The sequence below is a fragment of the Pristiophorus japonicus genome, chromosome 1 (genome assembly GCF_044704955.1).
Source record: "Pristiophorus japonicus isolate sPriJap1 chromosome 1, sPriJap1.hap1, whole genome shotgun sequence".
NCBI classification, from domain to species: Eukaryota; Metazoa; Chordata; class Chondrichthyes; family Pristiophoridae; genus Pristiophorus; species Pristiophorus japonicus.
In genome coordinates, this window is record NC_091977.1 from 532,695,729 (window position 1) to 532,721,916 (window position 26,188).

At 45.3% G+C, this 26,188-nt stretch overlaps 1 protein-coding gene across 1 annotated transcript in view; it reads right to left on the bottom strand.

The window, feature by feature from the left end:
- Positions 1-2,727: 2,727 nt before the first annotated feature.
- Positions 2,728-26,188, bottom strand: part of pop1 (POP1 homolog, ribonuclease P/MRP subunit) — a 74,845-nt gene continuing 51,384 nt past the window's right edge. The window contains exons 13-16 of the mRNA XM_070896617.1: positions 16,964-17,155; positions 13,295-13,449; positions 10,377-10,730; positions 2,728-3,774 (exon numbers count right to left, since the gene is read on the bottom strand). Coding sequence (XP_070752718.1) covers positions 3,123-3,774; positions 10,377-10,730; positions 13,295-13,449; positions 16,964-17,155 — 1,353 coding nt within the window. The 3' untranslated portion in view covers positions 2,728-3,122. The remainder of the gene's footprint in view (positions 3,775-10,376; positions 10,731-13,294; positions 13,450-16,963; positions 17,156-26,188) is intronic.

The following is a 26,188-nucleotide window of genomic DNA, read 5'->3' on the forward strand; positions in this document are numbered from 1 at the left end:
AAAAGCAGTGGTCCCAGTACCGACCCCTGGGGAACACCACTGTATACCTTCCTCCAGTCCGAAACACAGCCGTTCACCACTACTCTCTGTTTCCTGTCACTTAGCCAATTTTGCCATGTTGCCACCGTCCCTTTTATTCCGTGGGCTTCAACTTTGCTGGCAATCCGATTATGTGGCACTTTCTTTGAACGCCTTTTGGAAATCCGCGTACACCATGTCCATCCCATTGCCCTCATCAACCCTCTCTGTTACCTCATCAAAAAGTTACACATGATTTGCCTTTAACAAATCCGTGCTGGCTTTCCTCAATTAATCCACACTTGTCCAAGTGACTGTTAACTTTGTCCCTGATTTACGGTTCTAAAAGCTTCCCCACTATCGAGGTTAAACTGACCGGCCTGTAGTTGCTGGATTTATCCTCGCACACTGTTTGAGCAATGGTGCAATATCTGCAATTCTCCCGTTCTCTGGCACCAGCCCCATAATCGAAGGAGGATTGGAAGATTACGACCAGTACCTCCTCGATTCCCACCTTTACTTCCCTCAGCACCCTAGGATGCGTCCTGGTAACATAGAAACATAGAAATTTTACAGTGCAGAAGGAGACCATTTCGGCCGATCGTGTCTACGCCGGTCGACAAAGAGCTGTACGGCCCTTGGTCAGCAGCCCTAAAGGTTACATACAAACCCATGAACAATAACGGAAAGGCAAAGAGTACCCAGCCCAACCAGTCCGCCCCACACCACTGCTAAAAACATCTACACTTTAAGTAGTCAGCCTTTCTCGTACTTCTTCTTGATGAATTAAAAAAAAATCTCATCCAGTACCTCAACTATCTCCTCTTTCCCGATGCTCGAGGATGCTAATCAAAATACTGACCCATCTCAGATGCTGTTGTGCCTGTGGTGTAATTGCAGCATTTTTTTCATTACAGATTTCAAGCTTTGAGTGTTTTCTGCTTTTGATCTCTACAGTTTAATAATTCTCGCTTTTGGTGTAGCGAAGGGTAAAGAGGATAGGGTTATTTTTAAAGCTAGAAAGACTTACCTCATTCAGCTTTACACTATTTGGACTGCAATTTTAAAATGGCTACAAACCTGGAAAACAGGTAATTGGGGTCACTGCAAGGATTTTAGATGACATGCCAGCTATTCAATTTTCCCATAGTTAAGACTAGATAAAAACTGAAAGCCCAATTATAGGACTCAATTTTGCCCGTTTTCCGGCGCGCTTACGCTTATGTACGTTTCAGATGCGCCGAAAAAAAATATTGGAACTTTGGCCACTGTCTGGCCTCTTCACTGCAGTTGCGCAGCGTGGTCAGTCGTCATGTGCTGGAAAATGTGTCGGGATGTTCATGCATGCGCAGTAGCGCTGCGAGTCTGTAACAACAGTCCCAATTGATGTAGGTCTCTCTGTCAGCGCGAGAGCGTGGCGATGTTCTTCCTCCCTCTCGTCAGCCTTGTGCTGTTTCTCCTCACGCTGCCTCTATTTTACCATCTCATTGGAGCTGAATTTACATCATTCCCTCTCTTCGAATCGGTGTTGCTGTGCTCCTGACAGGTGCACCAACATCAGTGTCCTCGTCCAGGCCAACATCCCCAGCATGAAGCACTGGCCACACTCGATCAGCTTCGCAGGGCAGGCCACATAGTTTGCATGCCAGACACGAGACTCCCAAAGCAAGTGCTTTATGCGGAGCTCCTTCATGACAAACGAGCCAAAGGTGGGCAGAGGAAACGTTACAAGGACACCCTCAAAGCCTCCCTGATAAAGTGCGACATCCCGACCGACACCTGGGAGTCCCTGGCCAAAGACCGCCCTAAGTGGAGAAAGTGCACCCAGGAGGGCGCTGAGCTCCTCGAGTCTCAACGCTGAGAGCATGCAGAAACCAAGCGCAGGCAAACCAGTCCCACCCTCCCCTTCCCTCAATGACCATCTATCCCACCTGTGACAGAGTCTGTGGCTCTTGTATTGGACTGTTCAGCCACCAAAGAATTCACTTCAGGAGTGGTAGCAAGTCTTCCTCGATTCCGAGGGACTGCCTATGATGATGAGGTAAAATTCTCTCTCTCATAAATTCTGCCTCCTTTGTTGGGCTAGGGGTGGGCAGGAGAACTGATAGAAATCACCCGCAGGCAGGAGCACTATCAGTTCTCCTGCCTGCCCCTAGCCCAGGCCGAGTGGCCTCCAGCGTCGGCCCGCTACCTTCCCAGGCCGAGTGCAGAAAGGTGAATTGCAGTTTGAAGATGAAGGTCGGACTGCAATTTTTTAAATTTCTTATAGAATTGTTAGTAGTTTTTGTTTGGAAACATTGCTAAGGGTAAAGGCTTGGTTGGTTTAGATCCAGGTCCTCTCCGCTTCCCGCCCCTAGCCCAGGCCAAATAGCCTCCGATGTACCTAGTTGCACCGATTTCTTTAACTCTGCGCAAGGGTTTTCTCAAGTGGCCACATACTCTGGCCTAATTAGAAATGGAGTAACCATTAACTGGCCAAAGTTGCTGAAATGGGCAGAACTGGCGTCGGTGGCTGGTAACGCCCCCTTTTGAGAAAAAAAAACAAACCTAAAAAAAACATAACTAAGTGAGTTACGCTGGTGCAAATTGATTGGGGAAATTGGGGATTTTTAAAGTTAGGCCAGAAAAAGGTTACTCTAAAAAAGAAACGGAGCTTGAGCCCATAAACTGCAATCGTAAAAGAAAAATTGAAGACGGTGATAAATCAAATATCATTCTCAGCGGTTTTATTTTTAATCGTGGAACGTCAGTTTGAGGACAACCTGTTCAGTTCATAAGGCATAGACTTTGTCCACCACAAATCCTCCATATTCAAAGACACTGATTACAATTATGCAAACAAGGGTTAATTTTAAGGTCACTAAAATACTGCAGTTACATTGTAAATTCATCTGTTTGCAATGACCATCATTGGAAATTGCCTCTTTCCAGAAAGGTGGTCTTGTAAGTATTGCATGGGTGGAAGAAGCAAATAAAAATAAAAATCTGGTCAATAGAGACATCTTTGATTAAAAGAAAATGTAAACATTTAACTTCATACGTGCTTCGAGATTTTGTTTTTAAAATCGGACCATCTAAAATTTGTCTCAGAGCCGAGCGTCTTTTTATACCTCAATATTTATCTTAGCTAACCGATACTGCAGAGAAGCGGGGTTCCTTACAAGTACAAGACCACGTTTGCCTGCTGGCTGGTTGGACACCATATGCAAAAGTCCCAACAAACTGACAAAGCCCAGTGCCTCTCCGCAGCCCACAGTCAATGAAAAATCCCCCTGGCTCACATATCCAATTGTACGTCTGGAGCAGTGGGACGTCACACCTTGCAGTTGATCGGGCCACAACCCTCGAATTAAATCCGTGCGACAACTGGAAACGGATTTCATTCCCAAATCTCCAGAAGCAGTTTCCAGATCCTCCGACAAAGTCCTTTTCTTCTTGCCCTTCGAGCTTTTGCACTGGCGTTTGAAGGGGTCGCGGTGCTTTGGTTCTTGGGGACCGCAACAATTGGGATCCGACACCAAAAGCTGGAGGTCCTCTTCGGAAGGAATGCAGACGGTCGCGTTGGCAACGGGACTGCCTTTTCTCAGCAGTGACAGCCTGACCCAGACCAGGAACCGAGGATAAGAGCAGACAATGGCCTTCACAGCGTCCGTAGTCATCTGCAATTGCGCAGACCGCCTGCACTGCTGGGTCTGCTGACCCCGACTGGAGGTAGGTCGACACCATGCCGATATCTGCCTCAACAACTTTCTGCTCCTGTAACACAACAGAAAAGTTCATGTCTAAAATATCTTGCCTATTCAGATCAGCCATGATCGTACTGAATGGTGGAGCAGGCTCGAGGGGCCGTATGGCCTATTTCTGCTTCTAATTCTTATTCCTAGAATCAATAGAACAAAAAACTGCTATTTTAAACAGAAAGTATGAGTGCACAGTGTAAGATAATCCCCAAATGCTTTAATCCACTGCCAACCATCTACTTAAACCTCTCTTCCCTGCCCCCTCCACACTCGCCTCCAACAAGTGCGGGGAGCTCATGAAATTTGTCAGTAAGATTGAGAGCATCTGTTCAACTGCCTCTGTCGATTCTTCCCCATCGCTCCCCGATCCCCAATCCCATTTCTTTCTCGGGTTTCTCTCCTCCTACCTCCTCCCGTGGCCTCTGTCAGGCTCATTTTGGCCACGAGATTCACCTTGAACCTTGCTTTCTTGAACCCATTCCCACTCAACTGCTGACCACCAAACGTTCCCCCCCCCCCCCCCCCCGGCTCCCATGCTAGCTGACATTGGAAATGGTTCCCGCTCCTCAGGTGTTGTCCCCGTCCCTTTCAAAACCAGCATCAACCCCTCAAAATAAAATCACACGTTCACCCCTCTGCTCTTGCAAACTGCTGCACCTCTCCAAAGTCCTTGATCATTTTCACAGAATCATAGAAATTTACAGCACGGAAGGAGGCCATTTCGGCCCACTGTGTCCATGCCGGCCAACAAAGAGCTACCCAGCCTAATCCCACTTTCCAGCTCTAGGTCCGTAGCCCTGCAGGTTACGGCACTTCAGGTGCACATCCAAGTATTTTGTTAAAATGTGGTGAGGGTTCCTGCCTCTACCACCCTTTCAGGCAGTGAGTTCCAGACCCCCACCTCCCCCCCCCCCCACCTCCTGGGTGAAGCTATTTTCCTTCATATCTCCTCTAAACCATCCCCCCAATTACTTTAAATTTATGCCCCTTGGTTGTTGACCCCTCTGCCAAAGGAAACAGGTCCTTCCTACCCATTCTATCCTGGCCCCTCATAATTTTATACACCTCAATCAGGTCTCCCCTCAGCTCCAAAAAAAAAAGAGACCGAGCATCTCCAATCTTTCCTGATAGACAAAATTCTCCAGTCTAGGCAATATTCTTGTAAATGTCCTCTGCACCCTTTCCAGTGCGATCACATCTTTCCTGTAATGTGGTGACCAGAACTGCACACAGTACTCCAGCTGCGGCTTAACCAGTGTTTTATACAGTTCAAACATAACCTTGTATTCCTTGCCTCGACTAATAAAGGCTAGTATTCCATATGCCTTCTTAACCACCTTATTTACCTGGCCTGCTACCTTCAGGAATCTGTGGACCTGCACTCCAAGGTCCCTTTGTTCCTCTACACTTTTCAGTGTCATACCATTTAATGTGTATTCCCTTGCCTTGTTAGACCTCCCCAAATGCATTGCCTCACACTTACCCGGATTGAATTCCATTTGCCACTGTTCTGCCCACCTGACCAGTACATTGATATCTTCCTGCAGTCCACAGCTTTCTTCTTCATTAACCACACGGCCTATTTTAGTGTCATCTGCAAACTTCTTAATCATACCCCCAACATTCAAGTCCAAGTCATTGATATATAACACAAAAAGCAAGGGACCCAGCACTGAGCCCTACGGGACCCCACTGGATACAGCCTTCCAGTCACAAAAACACCCATCAACCATTACCCTTTGCTTCCTGCCTCTGAGCCAATTTTGGATCCACCTTGTCACTTTGCCCTGGATCCCATGGGCTTTTACTTTCGTGACCAGTCTGCCATGTGGAACCTTATCAAAAGCTTTGCTAAAATCCATATCCACTACATCATATGCACTTCCCTCATCGACCCTCCTGGTTACCTTCTCGAAAAATTCAATCAAATTAGTCAGACACGACCTTCCCTTAACAAATCCATGCTGACTGTCCTTAATTAATCCATGTTTTTCGAAAAGAAGATTTATCCTGTCCCTCAGGATTTGTTCCAATAATTTTCCCACCAATGAGGTTAGGCTGACTGACCTGTAATTACTCAATCTATCCCTTTCTCCCCTTTTAAATAAAGGTACAACATTAGCAGTCCTCCAGTCCTCTGGCACCACACCTGTAGCCAGAGAGGATTGGAAAATGATGGTCAGAGCTATTTCCTCTTTTGCTTCTCTTAACAGCCTGGAATATATTTCATCTGGACCTGGGTATTTATCCATGTTCAAAGCTGATAAGCCCCTTAATACTTCCTCTCTCACTATGTTTATCTCGTCTAATATTTCACACTCCTCCTCCCTCATTGCAAAGTCTGCATCACCCCTCTCTTTTGTGAAAACAGATGCAAAGTATTCATTAAGAATCATACCCATATCTTCTGCCACACACAAGATTTCCTTCATGGTCTCCAATAGACCCAACTCTTTCTCTAGTTATCCTCTTGCTCTTAATGTATTTATAAAATATCTTTGGGTTTTCCCTGATTTTACTTGCCAACATTCTTCCATGCTCTCTCTTTGTTTTCCTGATATCTTTTTTTAATTGCACCCCTGCACTTGTTATACTCCTCTAGAGTTTCTGCAGTATCGAGTTCTCGGTATCATAAGCTTCCCTTTTTTTCTTTATCTTATCCTGTATGACCCTCGACATCCAGGGGGGGGCTTTGGATTTATTAGCCTCACCCTTTTGTTTTTAAAAGGGAATATACTTGCTCTGCACCCTCAGGATCTCCTCCTTGAATGCCTCCCACTGCTCCAACACTGATATACCATCAAGTAGCCGTTTCTCCACTGCCATTAGATGACAAAGTCCTCTCGCCATTAAATCAGTCCTGTCCTCGTCCCTACTCCCTCCCCCTTTCTCTGCTTCTGTATTTTCTTAAAAACTGTTCGTCGTTAGCATCTTCCAGTTCGAATGAAAGATTCTCGACCAGAAACGTTAACTCGGTTTCTCCCTGCTCGAATGCTGCCTGATCTGCTGAGTGTTTCCAGCATTCCCTATTTTTATTTCAGATTTCTAGCTCGGCAGTATTTTGCTTTTGTCCTGGATCATTTTGTTGCTGCCCAAATGGCGTGCTCTGTGACGGCGGTGCTTTTTCTGTCCTGATCCTCTCTGCAGCCTTTGATCGAGTCGACCACACAACTTTCCTCCAAATCCTATGCTCCACTGTCCTGCTCAGTAGACTGCCATCCCAACGTTCCACTTTTACCGAACCTATCCCGAGAATCCGAGGATCCCTTCCCACCCCCGCACTGTTCCTTCTGGAGACCCGAGGGATCTACCCGTGGCTCCTTCCGTCGTTGGCTAGAATAGACTGGCGAATGATACTTAAAGGGTTGACGGTGGATAGGCAATGGCAAACATTTATAGATCACATGGATGAACTTCAACAATTGTACATCCCTGTCTGGAGTAAAAATAAAACAGGGAAGGTGGCTCAACCGTGGCTAACAAAGGAAATTAAGGATAGTGTTAAATCCAAGGAAGAGGCATATAAATTGGCCAGAAAAAGCATCAAACCTGAGGACTGGGAGAAATTTAGAATTCAGCAGAGAAGGACAAAGGGTTTAATTCGGAGGGGAAAAATAGAGAATGAGAGGAAGCTTGCCGGGAACATAAAAACTGACTGCAAAAGCTTCTATAGATATGTGAAGAGAAAAAGATTAGTGAAGACAAACGTAGGTCCCTTGCAGTCAGATTCAGGTGAACTTATAATGGGGAACAAAGAAATGGCAGACCAGTTGAACAAATACTTTGTCTTCCTTCGTGAAGACAGAACCACAAATAACCTTCCGGAAGTACAAGGAGACCGAGGATCTAGTGAGAAGGAGGAACTGAAGGAAATCCATATTGAGCGGGAAAGTGTGTTCGGGAAATTGATGGGATTGAAGGCCGATAAATCCCCGGGGCCTGATAGTCTGCATCCCAGAGTACTTAAGGAAGTGGCCCTAGAAATACTGGATGCATTGGAGATCATTTTCCAACAGTCTATCGACTCTGGATCAGTTCCTATGGACTGGAGGGTAACTAATTTAACACCACTTTTTAAAAAAGGAGGCAAGAGAGAAAATGGGTAATTATAGACCGGTTAGCCTGACATCAGTAGTGGGGAAAATGTTGGAATCAATTATTAAAGATGAAATAGCAGCGCATTTGGAAAGCAGTGACAGGATCGGTCCAAGTCAGCATGGATTTATGAAAGGGAAATCATGCTTGACAAATCTTCTGGAATTTTTTGAGGATGTAACTAGTAGAGTGGACAAGGGAGAACCAGTGGATGTGGTGTATTTGGACTTTCAAAAGGCTTTTGACAAGGTCCCACACAAGAGATTGGTGTGCAAAATTAAAGCACATGGTACTGGGAGTAATGTACTGACGTGGATTGGCAGACAGGAAGCAGAGAGTCGGGATAAATGGGTCCTTTTCAGAATGGCAGGCAGTGACTAGTGGGGTGCCGCAAGGCTCAGTGCTGAGACCCCAGCTATTTACAATATACAGAAATGATTTAGATGAAGGAATTGAGTGTAATATCTCCAAGTTTGCAGATGATACTAAACTGGGTGACAGTGTGAGCTGTGAGGAGGATGCTAAGAGGCTGCAAAGTGACTTGGACAGGTTAGGTGAGTGAGAAAATGCATGGCAGATGCAGTATAATGTAGAAAAATGTGAGGTTATCCACTTTGGGGGCAAAAACACAAAGGCAGAATATTATCTGAATTGCGGCAGATTAGGAAAAGGGGAGGTGCAACGAGATTTGGGAGTCATGGTACATCAGTCATTGAAAGTTGGCATGCAGGCAGTGAAGGCGGCAAATGTTATGTTGGCCTTCATAGCTAGGGGATTTGAGTATAGGAGCAGGGAGGTCTTACTGCAGTTGTACAGGGCCTTGATGAGGCCTCACCTGGAATATTGTGTTTCAGTTTTGGTCTCCTAATCTGAGGAAGGACGTTTTTGCTATTGAGGGAGTGCAGCGAAGGTTCACCAGACTGATTCCCGGGATGGCAGGACCGACGTATGAGGAGAGACTGGATCGACTGGACCTGTATTCACTGGAGTTTAGAAGGATGAGAGAGGATCTCATAGAAACATATAAAAATCTGACGGGACTGGACAGGTTAGATGCAGGAAGAATGTTCCCGATGTTGGGGAAGTCCAGAACCAGGGGAAAAAGTCTAAGGATAAGTGGTAAGCCATTTAGGACTGAGATGAGGAGAAACTTCTTCACTCAGAGAGTTGTTAACCTGTGGAATTCCCTACCGCAGAGAGTTGTTGATGCCAGTTCATTGGATATATTCAAGAGGGAGTTAGATATGGCCCTTACGGCTAAAGGGATCAAGGGTTATGGAGAGAAAGCAGGAAAGGGGTACTGAGGTGAATGATCAGCCATGATCATATTTGAATGGTGGTGCAGGCTCGAAGGGCCGAATGTCCTACTCCTGCACCTATTTTCTATGTTTCTATGTTTTCATCCACAATCTGGCCCTTAGCCACGTCACCCAATGACATGGGGCCAGCTTCTACATGCTCACTAAGAACCAGCATTACCTCTCCACCACTACTCTCGACCCCAAAACTCTCTGTCCTGTCAAACTACTCGTCCAACATCCAGCTTTGCATGGCCGCATTCTTCTCCATTTGAACAATAGGGATGTCGAAGCAATCATCTTTCAGTTCCCACCACATTCAATCGATTCTATCCCCCTCTCCGCCCACTGTCTCGGGTTGAACTAAACTGTTCGCACACTGAGGGGAGATTTAATTGAGGTGTTTAAAATTATGAGGGGCCTATATAAAGTAGACAGGAAGGACATATTTCCCTTAGCAGAGGGGTCAATAACCATAGATTTAAAGTAGTTGGCAGAAGGATTAGAGGGGAGATGAGGAAAATTTCTTCACCCAGAGGGTGGTGGGGGTCTGGAACTCACTGCCTGAAAGGGTGATAGAGGCAGAAACGCTCATTACGTTTAAAAAGTACTTGGACGTGCACTTGACATCCACCTACAGTGCTATGGACTTAGTGTTGGAAGGTGGGATTAGACTGGGTAGCTCTTTTTCGATCGGCACGGACACTATGGGCCGATTGTGTCGTACTTTTTCTATGTTTCTATTAAGTACACTGAGGTTCCACACACCGCAACTGCAAACTGAGGTGACAATTTAGCATCCATATCTCTGGATTTAACTGAAGAAGAAGAGAACTGAAGACGGCATTTTTTTTAATGATTAAAGATAAACTGAATGCACCAAGTTCCTGATGAGGATTCAAAAAATTGATAATTGAGGAATAGCATCCCAATGCACCTGCTCTCAGCTTGCAGTCTCCTGCTTAGCTGAAGTACTGGAAACCACAACCCTGGAGGTAGGTAGGAACGGACATGAGCTGCAGTTTGCTGAATGCACTCACCTCAGTCAGTGGTGCTTGCAGAGTGCTATTTTACCTGCAGTTAAATTGTGTCACTTGATAGAATCATATCATCCATTCTACAGCTCAATAAAGCCACAGAACTCCTTTCAGAAGCAGAATTTCAGTAGCAAAACCATCTAGGGACTTTTGACGAATTGAGAAAGAAAACAAAATCATATACAGACCTCAATATGGGAACAGGACCATTTTCTGACTGAACGTCTTCATCACGTGGAATCTGGATAGGTTTGCACCCTTCCTTTGGCTCAAGAGCAGTAACATTTTCAGAATCCGCTTCCAGCTCTGGAGGGTTTTTTTCATTTGACGTGTCCTCAGCTTTCCTTTCATGTACTCCAACATGTTCCTTGTTCAAGTCCTGCACTTCAGACCTCAGCTCTCGTTCTTTACCACTGACAGCAGGTTTGATTATGCCATCTTGGTTTTGGGTTTCCCATTCCGCTACAAGTTGTTGCCAAGGACAACGGAATGGAGTCATGGTGCCATGATGGATATAGTTCGGCCTCTTGGCTGGTGGGTACCTATAGAGAAATTCGGTTACTTAAGCTACAGGAAAAAAAAATGTACAAAACATCAACGTGATCTTTCAACATTACTGAGCGGATTTAAAAAAAAAACACTACTACAACAACAGCATCATCATAGACAGTCCCTCGGAATCGAGGAGGACTTGCTTCCACTCCCAAAGTGAGTTCTCTGGTGGCTGAACAGTCCAATACGAGAGCCACAGACCCTGTTACAGGTGGGACAGACATTCGTCGGGGGAAGGGGTGGGTGGGGCTGGTTTGCCGCATGCTCCTTCCGCTGTCTACGCTTGGCCTCTTCACACTCTTTGCGTTGAGACTTGAAGAGCTCAACGCCCTCCCGGATGCACTTTCTCCACCTCGGGCGGTCTTCGGCCAGGGTCTCCCAGGTGTCAGTGGTGATGTCGCACTTTACCAGGGAGGCTTTGAGGGTGTCCCTTGTAACGCTCGTTTACCATGAAGGAGCTCCGCATAAAGCATTTGCTTAGGGAGCCTCGTATCTGGCATGCGAACTATGTGGCCTGCCCAGCGAAGCTGATCGAGTGTGGTCAGTGCTTCAATGCTGGGGATGTTGGCCTGGACGAGGACACTGATGTTGGTGCGTCTGTCCTCCCAGGGGATTTGCAGGATCTTGCGGAGACATCGTTGGTGATATATCTCCAGCGACTTGAGGTGCCTTCTATGCATGCCGGCCGTCTGAGGAAGAGTGTTTGAAGACCTGGCCCTTAAATCTACCACCAAGCTCATGGTCTACAGGGCTGTAGTAATACAACTACAGTAGGCCATGATATAAACCAGGACTCCATGGCCTTGTTTTGGATCGGACAGCTTGTAATGAAGTGCGTTAGTTCAGCTGGATGTTTAAAAGGCACACACCCGTTTTGTATTGGGGGATGGCTAGACATTCATTAGGTTAATTCATTAACCTTGTTAAAGTTAAACCTTTATGGAAAGTGCAAATCTGGGACGTGAACAAAACAACAAATGAACCAGTGCGTGCATCTCGCTGGTGGTTTGCAAGGTCAAACTCGCTACCAACTGGCAGCAATAAGTCATTCTCATTACACTGCCCAATGGGTTTTTTCTGTGTAAAGGTGCAGGTGCAGGTGCATGCGAGCCGTTAGGACAATTTTCTTTTTGCCATGTAGGAAACCGTGGTGGGCGCCGTACTCAATAATAGCTTTGAAAAGGGATTTAGGGATCAGTGTCTGAAAAAAGACATTTTGTTAAAGGGCAGGTTTTTGACTTTGGCTATTAAAAGATAAAATAAAGCCACGTACATTTTCTCGTCATGCCTGCTGCTTTCCAATGCCTGCTTCGTGCGATGCCACCAGAAAGGCAGAGCACGATGGAACGTCAGGAAAAGCAGGACTGTTTCCAATGGCCGAAGGGTCGGTAACGCGAGGACACACAGATTGGTGATAGAACCAGAGGCGACATGAGGAAAAACTTTTTAAAGCAACGAGTGGTTAAGATTTGGAGTACACTGCCCAATTGGGTGGTGGAGTCAGATTCAATAGTAGCCTTCAAAAAAGAGAATTGGATAAATACTTGGAAGGAGAAAAAATTGCCGGGAGATGAGGAAGAGCGGGGGGAGTGGGACTATCTGGATTGCTCTTCGAAAGAGCCGGCACAGACTCGATGGGCCGAATGGCCGCCTTCTGTTCTGTACTATTCTATCATTCTAGGGAAATGATGAGGCTGCAAACGTTGCAACGTGCTGCAGGCCTGAATTAGGACACAAGCACGGTGCAGGGTTTATCGAGATGTCTTAATTGAGGAAGAAAAGCCAGGTAGGTGGGTGGGTGAGGCAACGTTTGGCAGCAGAGTGTTTCACTTGGAAACACAGAAAACTGGCAGAACCAAATCGTGCTGCAGCTGAGCAGAGAATCACACTGAGCACGACTGTACAGAAGCCCGTGATTCACCCCACACAAAGTTAGCAACATTCACAACAAATAGGATTTCAGTTAGAAAAATAAACTGCAAATACTGGAAGGCAAAAGGGACAGATTTTCCTGTTTCTACTTCTGAAGGTACTGGGGAGACCGGGTGCAGCAAACACAGGGGAAAAAAACAAGCAGGGCGGACATATGCACAGGGGAGAACATCCAAATTTCTGCCCAGTTAAAGGATCGGCTCCATTATGGGTATGTACTCTTCCATGTCTGATTTGCCTGAATTTGCTGTGCCTGAGCCATCCACATCAATAGTGAGGTTAACACTTCGGGTCAGGTATTTCTATCTTGCATCTGGGGCTGTTGGATAAGAACATAAGAAATAGGAGCAGGAGTAGGCCATTTGGCCCCTCGAGCCAAATCTGATTAGGGAAGTGGAGCTGAGTCCTCGATCAGATCAGCCATGATCTTATTGAATGGCGGAGCAGGCTCGAGGGGCCAAATGGCCTACTCCTGCTCCTATTTCTTATGTTCTTATCCAACAGCCCCAGATGCAAGGCAGAAAGACCTGACTTGAAGTGTTAACCTCACTATTGATATGTTGACGGAGTTTTTATTTCACGCCAAGTTAAATTGCTATCTGGAATCCGGTGTGTTGCTAACCTCTTGTATTTGTCCAGGAGTTCTTTCTCGGTCTCCTCACTGTGCCGGACACCTGCTGGACAGTCCGGAAAATCATCTGGGAAATGTGGCATTCCCTTGTACTGAGAGTGTTTCGCTCCTTCTTGCAAACCTCCTGCTCGAGCCCCCCTGTAGATCTGACAAAATGGACACAGAATTATGCACAAGTCATTGATTCAAAACCTTGAGAGAAAATGGACAATACGCATTTATGATTATTTAATAGTTCTTTAAAATTAGGAATTAGTGAGGATGCTCATCAGAAATTATTTCTACATATCAAAAAACATAAGACCATAAGAAACAAGAGCATGAATAAGCCATTCGGCCCCTCGAGCCTGCTCCGCCATTCCATAAGATCATGGCTGATCTGATCATGGACTCAGCTCCACTTCCCTGCCCTCTCCTCATAACCCTTTACTCCCTTATCGCTCAAAAGTCTGTCTATCTCCACCTTAAATATATTCAATGTCCCAGCTTCCACAGCTCTCTGGGGTAGAGAATTCCATAGATTTACAAGCCTCAGAGAAGAAATTTCTCCTCATCTCAGTTTTAAATGGGTGGCCCCTTATTCTAAGAAACCAAGTATTTAAAAAAAAAGGAATTTCTCTTTGTCAATGACTACATTGCACAGGCACGATGGGCTGAATGGCCTCTTTCTGCACTGTATCATTCTATGATTCTATGTACAATTCAGAAAGACTTGCATTTATATAATGCCTTTCATGACCTAAAGACATCCAAAAGCATTGGCAGCCAATGAAGTACTTGTGAAGTGTAGACATTGTTGTAATGTAGGAAACACGGCAGCCAATTTGCGCACAGCAAGTTTCACAAACAATAATGTGATAATGACCATTTATCTTTTTAGTGATGTTGATTGAGGGATAAATATTGGCCAAGACACCAGGGATAACTCCCCTGCTTTCCTTCAAAATAGTGCCATGGGAGCAGATGGGGCCTCAGTTTTAACGTCTCATCTGAAAGATGACACCTCCAACAGTGCAGCACTCCATCAGTACTGCACTGGTGTGTCAGCCTAGTGGGACTTGAATCCACAACCTTCTGACTCAGAGGCGAGAGTGCTACCCTCAAGGGCCACTGCGAGTTGGCTCCTTTGTAAGATTTAAATGTGATATAAAACATGTTTTTTTTGGGTTGTGAAACTGTACTGAGGATGTATTACTGAAAAAATTGATTGAACTCAAAAATGGAAAAGGCAGCAAGCCCTAATGAAATGCATCCTCACATGCTCAGGGAAGTGAGAGAGGAAATAACAGAGGCTCTGATCACATTCAAACATGTTTGGATATGCAAATTGTGCAAGAGTATTGAACAGTTGTCAATCTAGCACCTCTGCTCAAAGGGTGAAAGGGATAAACCGGGTAACTGTACGAGTCAGCCCAACATCAGTAGTGGGTAAACTCGTAGAGATTACACTAGGAGATAAAATTAATCATTAGCCACTTTAAAATACTTGGGTTAATTAAGGACAAGCCAGCATGGATTTATAAAAGTTAAGTTGTGAATCACAAATTTATTAAGAGGAAATATTGATAAAGGAAATGCAGAGGATTTTCAAAAGGCATTGGGTAAGGTGCTGCATAGGAGGCTTATAGATAAAATTATGGTGTACAGTATGAAAAGTGTGCGACAGTATGGATAGGATGTTGGTTGAATGACAAAAAGCAATAGTGGTTAATTGATATTTTCGGACTGGAAGGTTGTAAATTGTGGCTTCCCCCATTGTTAGGTGTTGGTCAACTTAATATACAACTAAATAATCTGGACTAGGATATAAAGAGACACAATATGAACATTTACAGACTAAACAAAGTTAAGGAGCATGGTTAACTGTGAGGAGGACTGTAGGCGACACTTAGGAGGGCATAGGCAGGTCAGTAGATTGGGTGGGTAGATGTCAGATGAATTTTAAAGCAGAGAAATGTGAGGTGACATTTTGGAACAAAGAAGATGACATGTACACTATATGGTAAAACTTTAAAAGCAGCAGAGGTGCTGACAGACTTTGAGGGGGGGGGGGGGGGGGCTCAGCTAGACAAAGCTGTACAAATGGCAAGAAGAGTTGATAAAGCGGTTAGGGTCCTCGGTTTTATAAATGGGGTGTTCAAGTACAAATGTAAAGAGTTACTACTAAACCTGTATCATCAGTTCACACATTCTGTAAAGCAAGACACCTAAAAAGTGGACAGCAAAGCTACCAAGGCTTGGAGAGGGTGCATGAGAGATTCATTATGATACTAGCTATGAGAGACGTTTAATTGAGGAGAGACTACAGATAATGGCGCTCTTTTCATTAGAAGAAAGTTTTTAAAAAAAAATGAATTCATGCGACGTGCGTGTCGCTGGCAAGGCCGGCATTTATTGCCCATTGCTAATTGCTCTCGAGAAGCCGCCTTGTTGAACGGCTGCAGTCCGTGTGGTGAAGGTGCTCCCAGTGCTGTTAGGGAGGGGGCTCCAGCGACGATGAAGGAACCGCCGATATACTTCCAAGTCAGGATGGCGTATGACTTGGAGGGGAAGTTGGAGGTGATGGTACACCTATGTGCTGCCCTTGTCCTCCTAGGTAGTGGAGGTCTCGGGTTTGGGGATGTGATCTGATAGAGATACTCAAAATGATGAGGGACAAACTATTTTCACTGGTTGGTGAGTCTTTAACTGGAGCAAATAAATTTAAATAAATCCCACTCCAGGGACTTGAAGCACATAAAACTAGGCAGACACTTCAGTGCAGTACTGAGGGAGTGCTGCACTGTTGGAGGTGTTGTCGTTTCGATGAGACGTTAAACCGAGGCCCTGTCTGCCCTCTCAGGTGGACGTAAAAGATCCCATGGCACTATTTTGAAGAAGAGCAGGGGAGTTCTCCCCAGTGTCCTGTCCAATATTTATCCCTCAATCAACATAACAAAAACAGTTTATCTGGTCATTATCACATTACTGTTTGTGGGAGCTTGCTGTGCGCAAATTGGCTGCCCCGTTTTACAACAGTGACTACACTCCAAAAGTAACTCATTGGCGGTAAAGCGCTTTGAGACATCCAGCGGTCGTGAAAGGCGCTGTATCATTGCAAGCCTTTCTTTCTTTAAACAATCACCAAAAGAATGAAGGGAGGTCTTAAGATTCATTCTCTTTACACAATGGGTTGTTGAAACATAGAAAATAGGTGCAGGAGTAGGCCATTCGGCCCTTCTAGCCTGCACCGAAATAGGGACGTGATATTCTAGGCCCCGAACTACATCCTCAAGGGTGGAAGATTCCTGTGCGTGGATTTTTTTAACGTGGGGTGGCCGTTGCACACCAGCCACCACACGGGCTCGACAGAGCTAGGTCTTGGTCCCGTGGCAAGGGTTAACCAAGACGACTGGAGGTAGAATCTAGAATAGCTTATAAAAGGCAAATGGGTATATGTTTGAAATTTGAGGAAAGGACAAATGGGGGGGGGGGGGGGATAGATCTATTTCAGAGAGCCAACACAGGGAGGATGGAACAATTGGCCTCCTGCTGTGCTGTGGAATGAGTAATTCTGGACCATTTGGAAATGACTTCAGTGACCCAACCCAGAATCAATTCTGAATAATTACCAAGAACAATAGGTGCACTATATATGAGTATTACTGCATGTATAAATACCAAAGGGATCCAAAATGCCATTCCCCATCCTTTTGGGATTAAGATATCCCAGCCACTCCCCCAACCGATGTGCTCTTCTCCAGCCATCTTCCCAGGCTGCTGCACCAACAGGATGGGGATCTTGGATTCTTGTGGCCCCAGATCCAGGCGGGTCCCAGGGACTAAGAGTTTGCTTCTCATCCGGTTCAGTTCCTGGATCACAACACAAGCAACAGCATCTTTAATTTGATAGCAGACATATGTCAACGCCACATTTTCTTTTAACTTTTTAAAAAATCAAAATTAAAAGAAAAAATCTACTTCAGTGGAGATGACCAATGGGACATTTAAAGTTTCATTGCAGGTTTGTTTTATAGAACCACAGAAGTTTATGACACAGATTAGTATTAGGCAGTCCCTCTTATCGAGGATGACTTGCTTCCACACCAAAAAGGGATAAGTTCACAGGTGTTTCAATGAAGGACCTAATATTCCAGGTCCGGAACTACAGCCTGAAAGGTGCAAGATGCCTGTGCGTGGATTTTTTTTAACGTGTGGTTGCCATTGCACACCAGCCACCACACGGGCTTGACAGAGCTAGGTCTTGATCCAGTGGCGAGGGTTAACCAGGACGACTGGAGACCAGCTCTGCTGCACGGACCGAGTGCGCACATACTCCTACTATCCATAGATTGCAGTGTGGGCTGGCCCGTGCTGCACTTGGGCCCTCTCACCTCTCCTGGGCCCTGATCTCTCACCGCTCCTCCGCCCCGACCTCTCACCTCTCCTGGGCCCTGATCTCTCACCGCTCCTCCGCCCCGACCTCTCACCTCTCCTGGGCCCTGATCTCTCACCGCTCCTCCGCCCCAACCTCTCGCCGCTCCGACCTCTCGCCGCCCCGACCTCTCGCCGCCCCGACCTCCCGCCGCTCCAAAATGGAGCAGTCAGTAACAGAACATCAATTAGTCTCCTCTTAGTTTGGAGACATCAAATATCGACACACTGTTATTTGAAATATCAAAAGACTAAACTCCAGCCTAGCTGAAGGGTTATCAGCAGAAACAAATGCCAACTAACAGAATGTCACAGCAGGAAAGTATTCAGTCCACAGTTTCATCAACTCTTTGCCAGAGCAATCCAAAAACTAATCCCATTGCCCCACCCACCCTCCAGATCTCCTCTGCTTCTAATATGTACCTGTTCTTCCCTTAAAAAATGCAGCAGTCTCTGCCTTAACTGCTCCGTGTGGAAAAGCATTCCATGAAACATAGAAAATAGGAGCAATAGTAGGCCCATCGAGCCTGCACCGCCATTCAATATGATCATGGCTGATCCTCTATCTCAACACCATATTCTTGCTTTTTCCCCATATCCCTTGATGCCTTTCGTTTCTAGAAATCTATCTATCTCCTTCTTAAATATATTCAGTGACTTGGCCTCCACAGCCTTCTGTGGTAGAGAATTCTACAGGTTCACCACCCTCCGAGTGAAAACATTTCTCCTCATCTCGGTCCTAAATTTCCTACCCCGTACCCTGAGACTGTGACCCCTTGTTCTAGGCTTCCCAGCCAGGGGAAACATCCTCCCCGCATCCCGTCTGTCCAACCCAGCCAGAATTTTATACGTTTCAATGAGATCCCCTCTCATTCTTCTAAACTCTAGTGAATACAGGCCTAGTCGACCCAATCTCTCCTCATACGACAGTCCTGCCATCCCAGGAATCAGTCTGGTGAACCTTCGCTGCACACCTCAGCAGACCACACAATTCAAGAACTCATTAAATAAAACATATTAGCCTGAAAATTTGTGGTAGTAATACGGCGATGCTGTCAGCGCTCGCCGTTATTACTGTGTGAAATTGACAGCAACTTCTGGCATCCGCACACGCACAGTCAAACACAGAAATCCATGCTGTCAGTGATGCCCTGTTGCACTACATGGTGTGCTGTTGCAGACTTCGCAGATGAAATCATTAGATATCACTCATTTGAACTTGGAACTATTTATACACTACAGCTATTCTTGCTGTAAAAAACAATTAAAATGTTAAGCCTTGTTCAATCAGGAGTAACTGAGTTTTAAAAACGGCATACTAAGTCATAATTACTGCTGAACAACCTCTCCGGCCCTGAAAAACTAATTTTACAAGTTTGGAGTCTCATTCCCTCAGAAGGACATAACAAAATATATATATTTTTTAAAGTTTTTGTTCTCATTTATGTTTCTCCCTTAACCCCATGTGTAAGTTCCAATCTTTATTTCACTTTCTGTACAATGATTTAAATGTGATTTATATTCCCTGCTTTTTACTTCCTGTTTTGGTGCCTGTAAAAATTCTTCAAACTGATTGGCTGATCAGCCTGTTTTATCTGTCGCTGGACGCCACAAATACCCTGCAGAAGGCGCCAAATTGAAACAAACGTCGGAAATGAGGAAATCTACGCTTTAGAGCCCGCTAAAAAAATGTTTTGCGGTTAGCGGCGAGTGCCATTTCTTTGCCGCTGATTGCAACATCCAGGCCAATACCTATCAAGCACTCTCCATGTACCCATATGTGCCTCTAGCAAGCCTGGCATTACAAACAAGCATTTTAATTAGCAGCAAACAGTTCCGTGGTCGTGACTGAATGGGAAACAGCTTTGCAATGCTGAAATAAAAACAGAAATTGTTGGAAATTCACAGCTGGTCAGTCAGTACCTGTGAAGAGAAAAAGACAAGTTAAGACATTTCAGTTGTGTACCCTCATCAGCTCTGTCCATTTGGGGCTGGCTTGTTGCTGAATCTATCATGTTTGCATGAATGACGCGGTACAGGATGCAGAATAATGAATTCAATTCAGCATTCTAAAAAAAACGGCATTTGTAATGAGGTATAAAAAGAAAATGGCTGTTGATAAATGGAGCGCGATATTATAAGAACATAAGAAATAGGAGCAGGAGTAGGCCATTGGTAAGATCACACTTTGAATATTGTGTACAGTTTTGGTCTCCTAATCTGAGGAAGGACATTCTTGCTATTGAGGGAGTGCAGCGAAGGTTCATCGGACTGATTCCCGGGATGGCAGGACTGACATATGAAGAAAGACTGGATCGATTGGGCCTGTATTCATTGGAATTTAGAAGAATGAGAGGGGATCTCATAGAAACATATAAAATTCTGACTGGACTGGACAGGTTAGATGCAGGAAGAATGTTCCCGATGTTGGGGAAGTCCAGAACCAGGTGTCACAGTCTAAGGATAAGGATAAGGGGTAAAGCCATTTAGGACCGAGATGAGGAGAAACTTCTTCACTCAGAATCGTGAACCTGTGGAATTCTCTACCACATAAGTTGTTGAGGACAGTTCGTTAGATATATTCAAAAGGGAGTCAGATGTGGTCCTTATGACTAAAGGGATCAAGGGGTATGGAGAGAAAGCAGGAATGGGGTACTGAAGTTGCATGATCAGCCATGATCATATTGAATGGTGGTGCAGGCTCAAAGGGCCGAATGGCCTGCTCCTGCACCTATTTTCTATGTTTCTATTTGGTCCCTCGAGCCTGCTCCGCCATTCAATAAGATCATGGCTGATCTGATCTTGGCCTCAACTCCACTTCCTCACCCGCTCCCCATAACCCTCAACTCCCTTATCATTCAAAAATCTGTCTATCTCCTTTAAAATATTCAAAGACCCAGCCCCCACAGCTCTCTGGGGTCGAGAATTCCAAAGATTCACGACCCTCAGGAGAAGAAATTCCTCCTCATCTCCGTTTTAAATGGGCAACCTCTAGTTCTAGATTCCCCACGAGTGGAAACATCCTCTCTGCATCTACCCTGTCAAGCCCTGTCAAGCCCCCTCAGAATCTTATGTTTCAATATCATCTCTCATTCTTCTAAACTCTAACCTGCTCAACCTTTCTTCATATGACAACCCCTTCATTACAAGAATCAACCTAGTGAACCTTCTCTGAACTGCCTCCAATGCAAGTATATGCTTCCTTAAATAAGGAGGCCAAAATTGTACGCAGTACTCCAGGTGTGGTCTTACCAACGCCCTGTACAGTTGCAGCAGGATTTCCCTACTTTTATACTCCATCCCCAACATTATAAAATGTTGCTGGTTGAGAATAAACTGGATACAATGCACACAGAGACCGACATAATCGAACGATGAAAACATGTCACAAAGATTTTTTTTTGATATAAACTAGTTTAAAACTTAACATGCAACAGCAATAGAGTGCCCAGAAAAAAACATTTCAAATCAACGATACTAAAAATATATTAAACAGCAGTGATTAGAACCAAAAAGCTAGTAACTAAACAACCACAGATTGCCTGGGACAGTATGTATTTTTATCAAAAGTGCATACAAATCATGAGTTCTGACCCAATCAGATCTAGTCAAAAGAAAGAATTGCACAGTATGCATCCACTGAGGATTAATAAAGTCAACATAGCACACGGTTCCAACTTGTATCATTAAAAAGTAATAATTAAAAATGGCTACAATCATGAAGGGTTTAGCTAGAGCAAATAAAGAGAAACGGTTTCCAATGGCTGAAGGGTCGATAACCAGAGGGCACCGATTTAAGGTGACTGGCAAAAGAAGCAGAGGCAATATCAGGAAAAATATTTTTACACATCGAGTGGTTAGGGTTTGGAATGCACTGCCTGTTAGGGTAGTGGATAGAGATTCAATAGTAGCCTTCAAAAGGGAATTGGATAAATACTTGGAGAAAAACATTTCAGGGATATGGGGAAAGAGCGGGGGGAGTGGGACTGATTGGATTGCTCTTCGAAGGAGCCGACGCTGACTCGATGGGCCGAATGGTCTCCTTCTGTGCTGTACTGTTCTATGATTCTGTGTTCCATGGCCAGTTCTATTACATTAATTAATTCACCATAAAAGATACCAGTAACTGCATGGAATTTACTTATAGCAGCTGTATAGGGAGAACGTGTGCTGCAGTAAGTGATGTCACAATGAGAGCAGATACTGTACCGGGAAAGCTCATTTTGCACTTAGCATTGCAAAAAAACATTTTTTGCCAACAAAAGAAAATGAATCCTTATAAAAGTATAGCTGTAAAGGTTAAGATGGGAGGATGCATGCATAGGTCGGCTTATTAATTCAGAAATGTTCCTGACAGTCTTGCTTAGAGTTAAAAGGAACATAACTGCTTAGTTCAAAGAGTCAGGGGGAGGTAAAGAGTACTAACTGGTGCAGTGATTGGCAATACCCTGTACAAACATATCTGGACAGTGTTGGATTTACAAAATATTTAATCCGATTGGGAGTGGAGAAAAAATGGTCAAATTAAAAGAGATTGAGTAGATTTGGCACATACTCTCTGGAGTTAAGAAGATTGAGAGGTGATCTCATTGAAACATACAAGATTCTGAGGGGGATTGACAGAGTAGATTGCCGAGAGGTTGATTTCGGGCTGGAGAGTCTAGAACTCGGGGGCACAGTCTCAGGATAAGGGATTGACCATTTAAGACTGAGATGTGGAGGAATTTCTTTACTCAGAGGGTTGTGAATCTTTGGAATTCTCTGCCTCAGAGGGCTGTGGTTCGGAGTATATTCAGCCTCTGAGGCAGAGAATTCTGGAGCCTTTTATCAACAAAAGCAGAAATTGACGACAAGATTCAACACCACCTCCAGTGCACCAGTGCAGCCTTCGGCCGCCTGAGGAAAAGAGTGTTCGAAGACCAGGCCCTCAAATTTACCACCAAGCTCATGGTCTACAGGGCTGTAGTAATACCCACCCTCCTGTATGGCTCAGAGACATGGACCATGTACAGTAGACACCTCAAGTCACTGAGAAATACCACCAATGATGCCTCCGCAAGATCCTACAAATCCCCTGGGAGGACAGACGCACCAACATTAGGTGTCCTCGTCCAGACCAACATCCCCAGCATTGAAGCACTGACCACACTTGATCAGCTCCACTGGGCAGGGCACAGTGTTCGCATGCCAGACATGAGACTCCCAAAGTAAGCACTCTACTCGGAACTCTTTCATGGCAAACGAGTCAAAGGTGAACAGAGGAAACGTTACAGGGACACCCTCAAAGCCTCCCTGATAAATTGCAACATCCTCACCGATACCTGGGGGTCCCTGGCCAAAGACCGCCCTAAGTGGAGGAGGTGCATCCGGGAGGGTGCTGAGCACCTCGAGTCTCATCGCCGGGTGCATGCAGAAAACAAGCGCAGGCAGCGGAAAGAACGTGTGGCAAACCTGTTCCACCCTCCCTTACTCTCAATGACTGTATGTCCCACCTGTGGCAGGGACTGTGGCTCTCGTATTGGACTGTTCAACCACCTAAGGACTCATTCTAAGAGTAGAAGCAAGTCTTCCTCGATTCTGAGGGACTGCCTATGATGATTCAAGGCTGAGATCGATAGATTTTTGGACTCTAGGGTAATTAAGGGATGCGGAGATTTGGTGGGAAAGTAGAGTTGAGGTCGAAGATCAGCCATGGTTTTATTGAATGGTGGAGCAGGTTCGAGGGATCATATGGCCTACTCCTGCTCTTAATTCTTATGTTTATGCAGATTCCCTGATGGCACAGAAAGTTTATTCCGATGGCAACTGAGGCATGTAGGAACAGGAAGGTCCCAAGTTCCATCTCCGGTCTGCATGGAATTAGCTGGTCTGAAGCAGGGCAATATTTGGCCTCAGCATCCCCAGCAAAGGAGAAAAGGCAGGGCCTCCACTTCTGACCAACTGGCAGCAGCATGTGCTGGAAGCAGCCATGTGTGGATGCTGGGTATCAGGCTCAGCTGTGATGAAACCACAGTGACTAAAGTAAATGTTGGTCCCTTAGAGGCAGAGGTAGGATAAATTATTATGGGGAATAAGGAAATGGCAGAAACATTAAACAAAGATTTTGTATCTGTCTTCACAGTAGAAGACGCAAGAGGCATACCAAAAATAGTAGGGGATGAAGGGTTTAATGAGGGTGAGGAACTTAACGTAGTTAATATAAGTAGAGAAAAAGTACTAGAGAAACGAATCCCCTGAACCTGATGGCCTACATCCTAGGCTGGTTAATTGGTGAGTAGTTTTTTTTCCCTTATCTGGTCAGTAAGAACCCTTTGGCATTGTTGTCAAATTAGGTTATTTTAAGGGTTAAGTCATGGCAGGAGAGCCCAGACCTGTGTCATGCTCCTCCTGTGCCATGTGGGAAATTAGGGACGCTCCCTTACGACTGTGTGTGCAGGAAGTGTATCCAGCTGCAGCTCCTGTTAGACCACATGATGGCACTGGAACTGCGGATGGATTCACTCTGGAGCATGCGCGATGCTGAGGATGTCGTGGACAGCACGTTCAGTGAGTTGGTCACACCGCAGGCAAAGGTTACAAAGGCAGATAGGGAAAGGGTGACCATCAGGCAGAGCAGGAGTAGGAAGGCAGTGCAGGAATCCCCTGCGGTCATTGCCCTCCAAAACAGATATACCACTTTGGATATTGTTGGGGGAGATGGATCAGCAGGGGAAGGCAGCAGTCAAGTTCGTGGCACTGTGGGTGGCTCTGCTGCACAGGAGGGCAGGAAAAAGAGTGGGAGAGCTATAGTGGTAAGGGATTCTACTGTAAGGGGGATAGATAGGCGTTTCTGCGGTTGCAACCGAGACTCCAGGATGGTATGTTGCCTCCCTGGTGCAAGGGTCAAGGAAGTCTCGGAGCGGCTGCAGGGCATTCTGGAGGGGGAGGGTGAACAGCCAGTTGTTGCGGTACATTAGAGGTACCAACGATATAGGTAAAAAGCAGGATGAGGTCCTACAAGCTGAATTTAGGGAGCTAGGAGTTAAATTAAAAAGTAGGACCTCAAAAGGTAGTAATCTCAGGATTGCTACCAGTGCCACGTGCTAGTCAGAGTAGGAATCGCAGGATACGCAAGATGAATACGTGGCTTGAGGAATAGTGCAAGAGGGAGGGATTCAAATTCCTGGGACATTGGAACCGGTTCTGGGGGAGGTGGGACCAGTATAAACCGCACGGTCTGCACCTGGGCAGGATCGGAACCAATGTCCTAGGGGGGAGTGTTTGCTAGTGCTGTTGGGGAGGGTTTAAACTAATATGGCAGGGGGATGGGAACCTATACGGGGAGACAGAGGGAAATAAAATGGGGGCAGAAGCAAAAGATAGAAAGGAGAATAGTAAAAGTGGAGGGCAGAGAAACCCAAGGCAAAAATCAAAAAGGGCCACATTACAGCAAAATTCTAAAGGGAGAAAGAATGTTAAAAAGACAAGCCCGAAGGCTCTGTGCCTCAATGCGAGGAGTATTCGTAATAAGGTGGATGAATTAACTGCGCAGGCAGCTATTAACGATTATGATATAATTGGGATTACGGAGACATGGTTCCAGGGTGACCAAGGCTGGGAACTCAACATCCAGGGGTATTCAACATTCAGGAAGGATAGACAAAAAGGAAAAGGAGGTGGAGTAGCGTTGCTGGTTAAAGAGGAAATTAACGCAATAGTAAGAAAGGACATTAGCTTGGATGATGTGGCATCTGTATGGGTAGAGCTGCGGAATACCAAAGGGCAGAAAACGCTAGTGGGAGTTGTGTACAGACCACCAAAATAGTAGAGCGAGGTTGGGGTGGCATCAAACAAGAAATTAAGGATGTGTGCAATAAAGATACAACAGTTATCATGGGTGCCTTTTAATCTACATATAGATTGGGCTAACCAAGCTGGTAGCAATGCGGTGGAGGAGGATTTCCTGGAGTGTATTAGGGATGGCTTTCGAGATCAATATGTCGAGGAACCAACTGGAGAGCTGGCCATCCTCGACTGGGTGTTGTGTAATGAGGACTAATTAGCAATCTTGTTGTGCGAGGCCCCCTGGGGAAGAGTGACCATAATATGGTAGAATTCTTTATTAAGATGGAGAGTGACAGTGTTAATTCAGAGACTAGGGTCCTGAACTTAAGGAAAGGTAACTTCGCTGGTATGAGATGTGAATTGGCTAGGATAGACTGGCAAATGATACTTAAAGGGTTGACAGTGGATAGGCAATGGCAGACATTTATAGATCACATGGATCAACTTCAACAATTGTACATCCCTGTCTAGAGTAAAAATAAATTGTGGAAGGTAGCTCAACAGTGGCTAACACGGGAAATTAGGGATAGTGTTAAATCCAAGGAAGAGGCATATAAATTGGCCAGAAAAAGCAGCAAACCTGAGGACTGGGAGAAATTTAGAATTCAGCAAAGGAGGACAAAGGTTCTAATTAGGAGGGGGAGAATA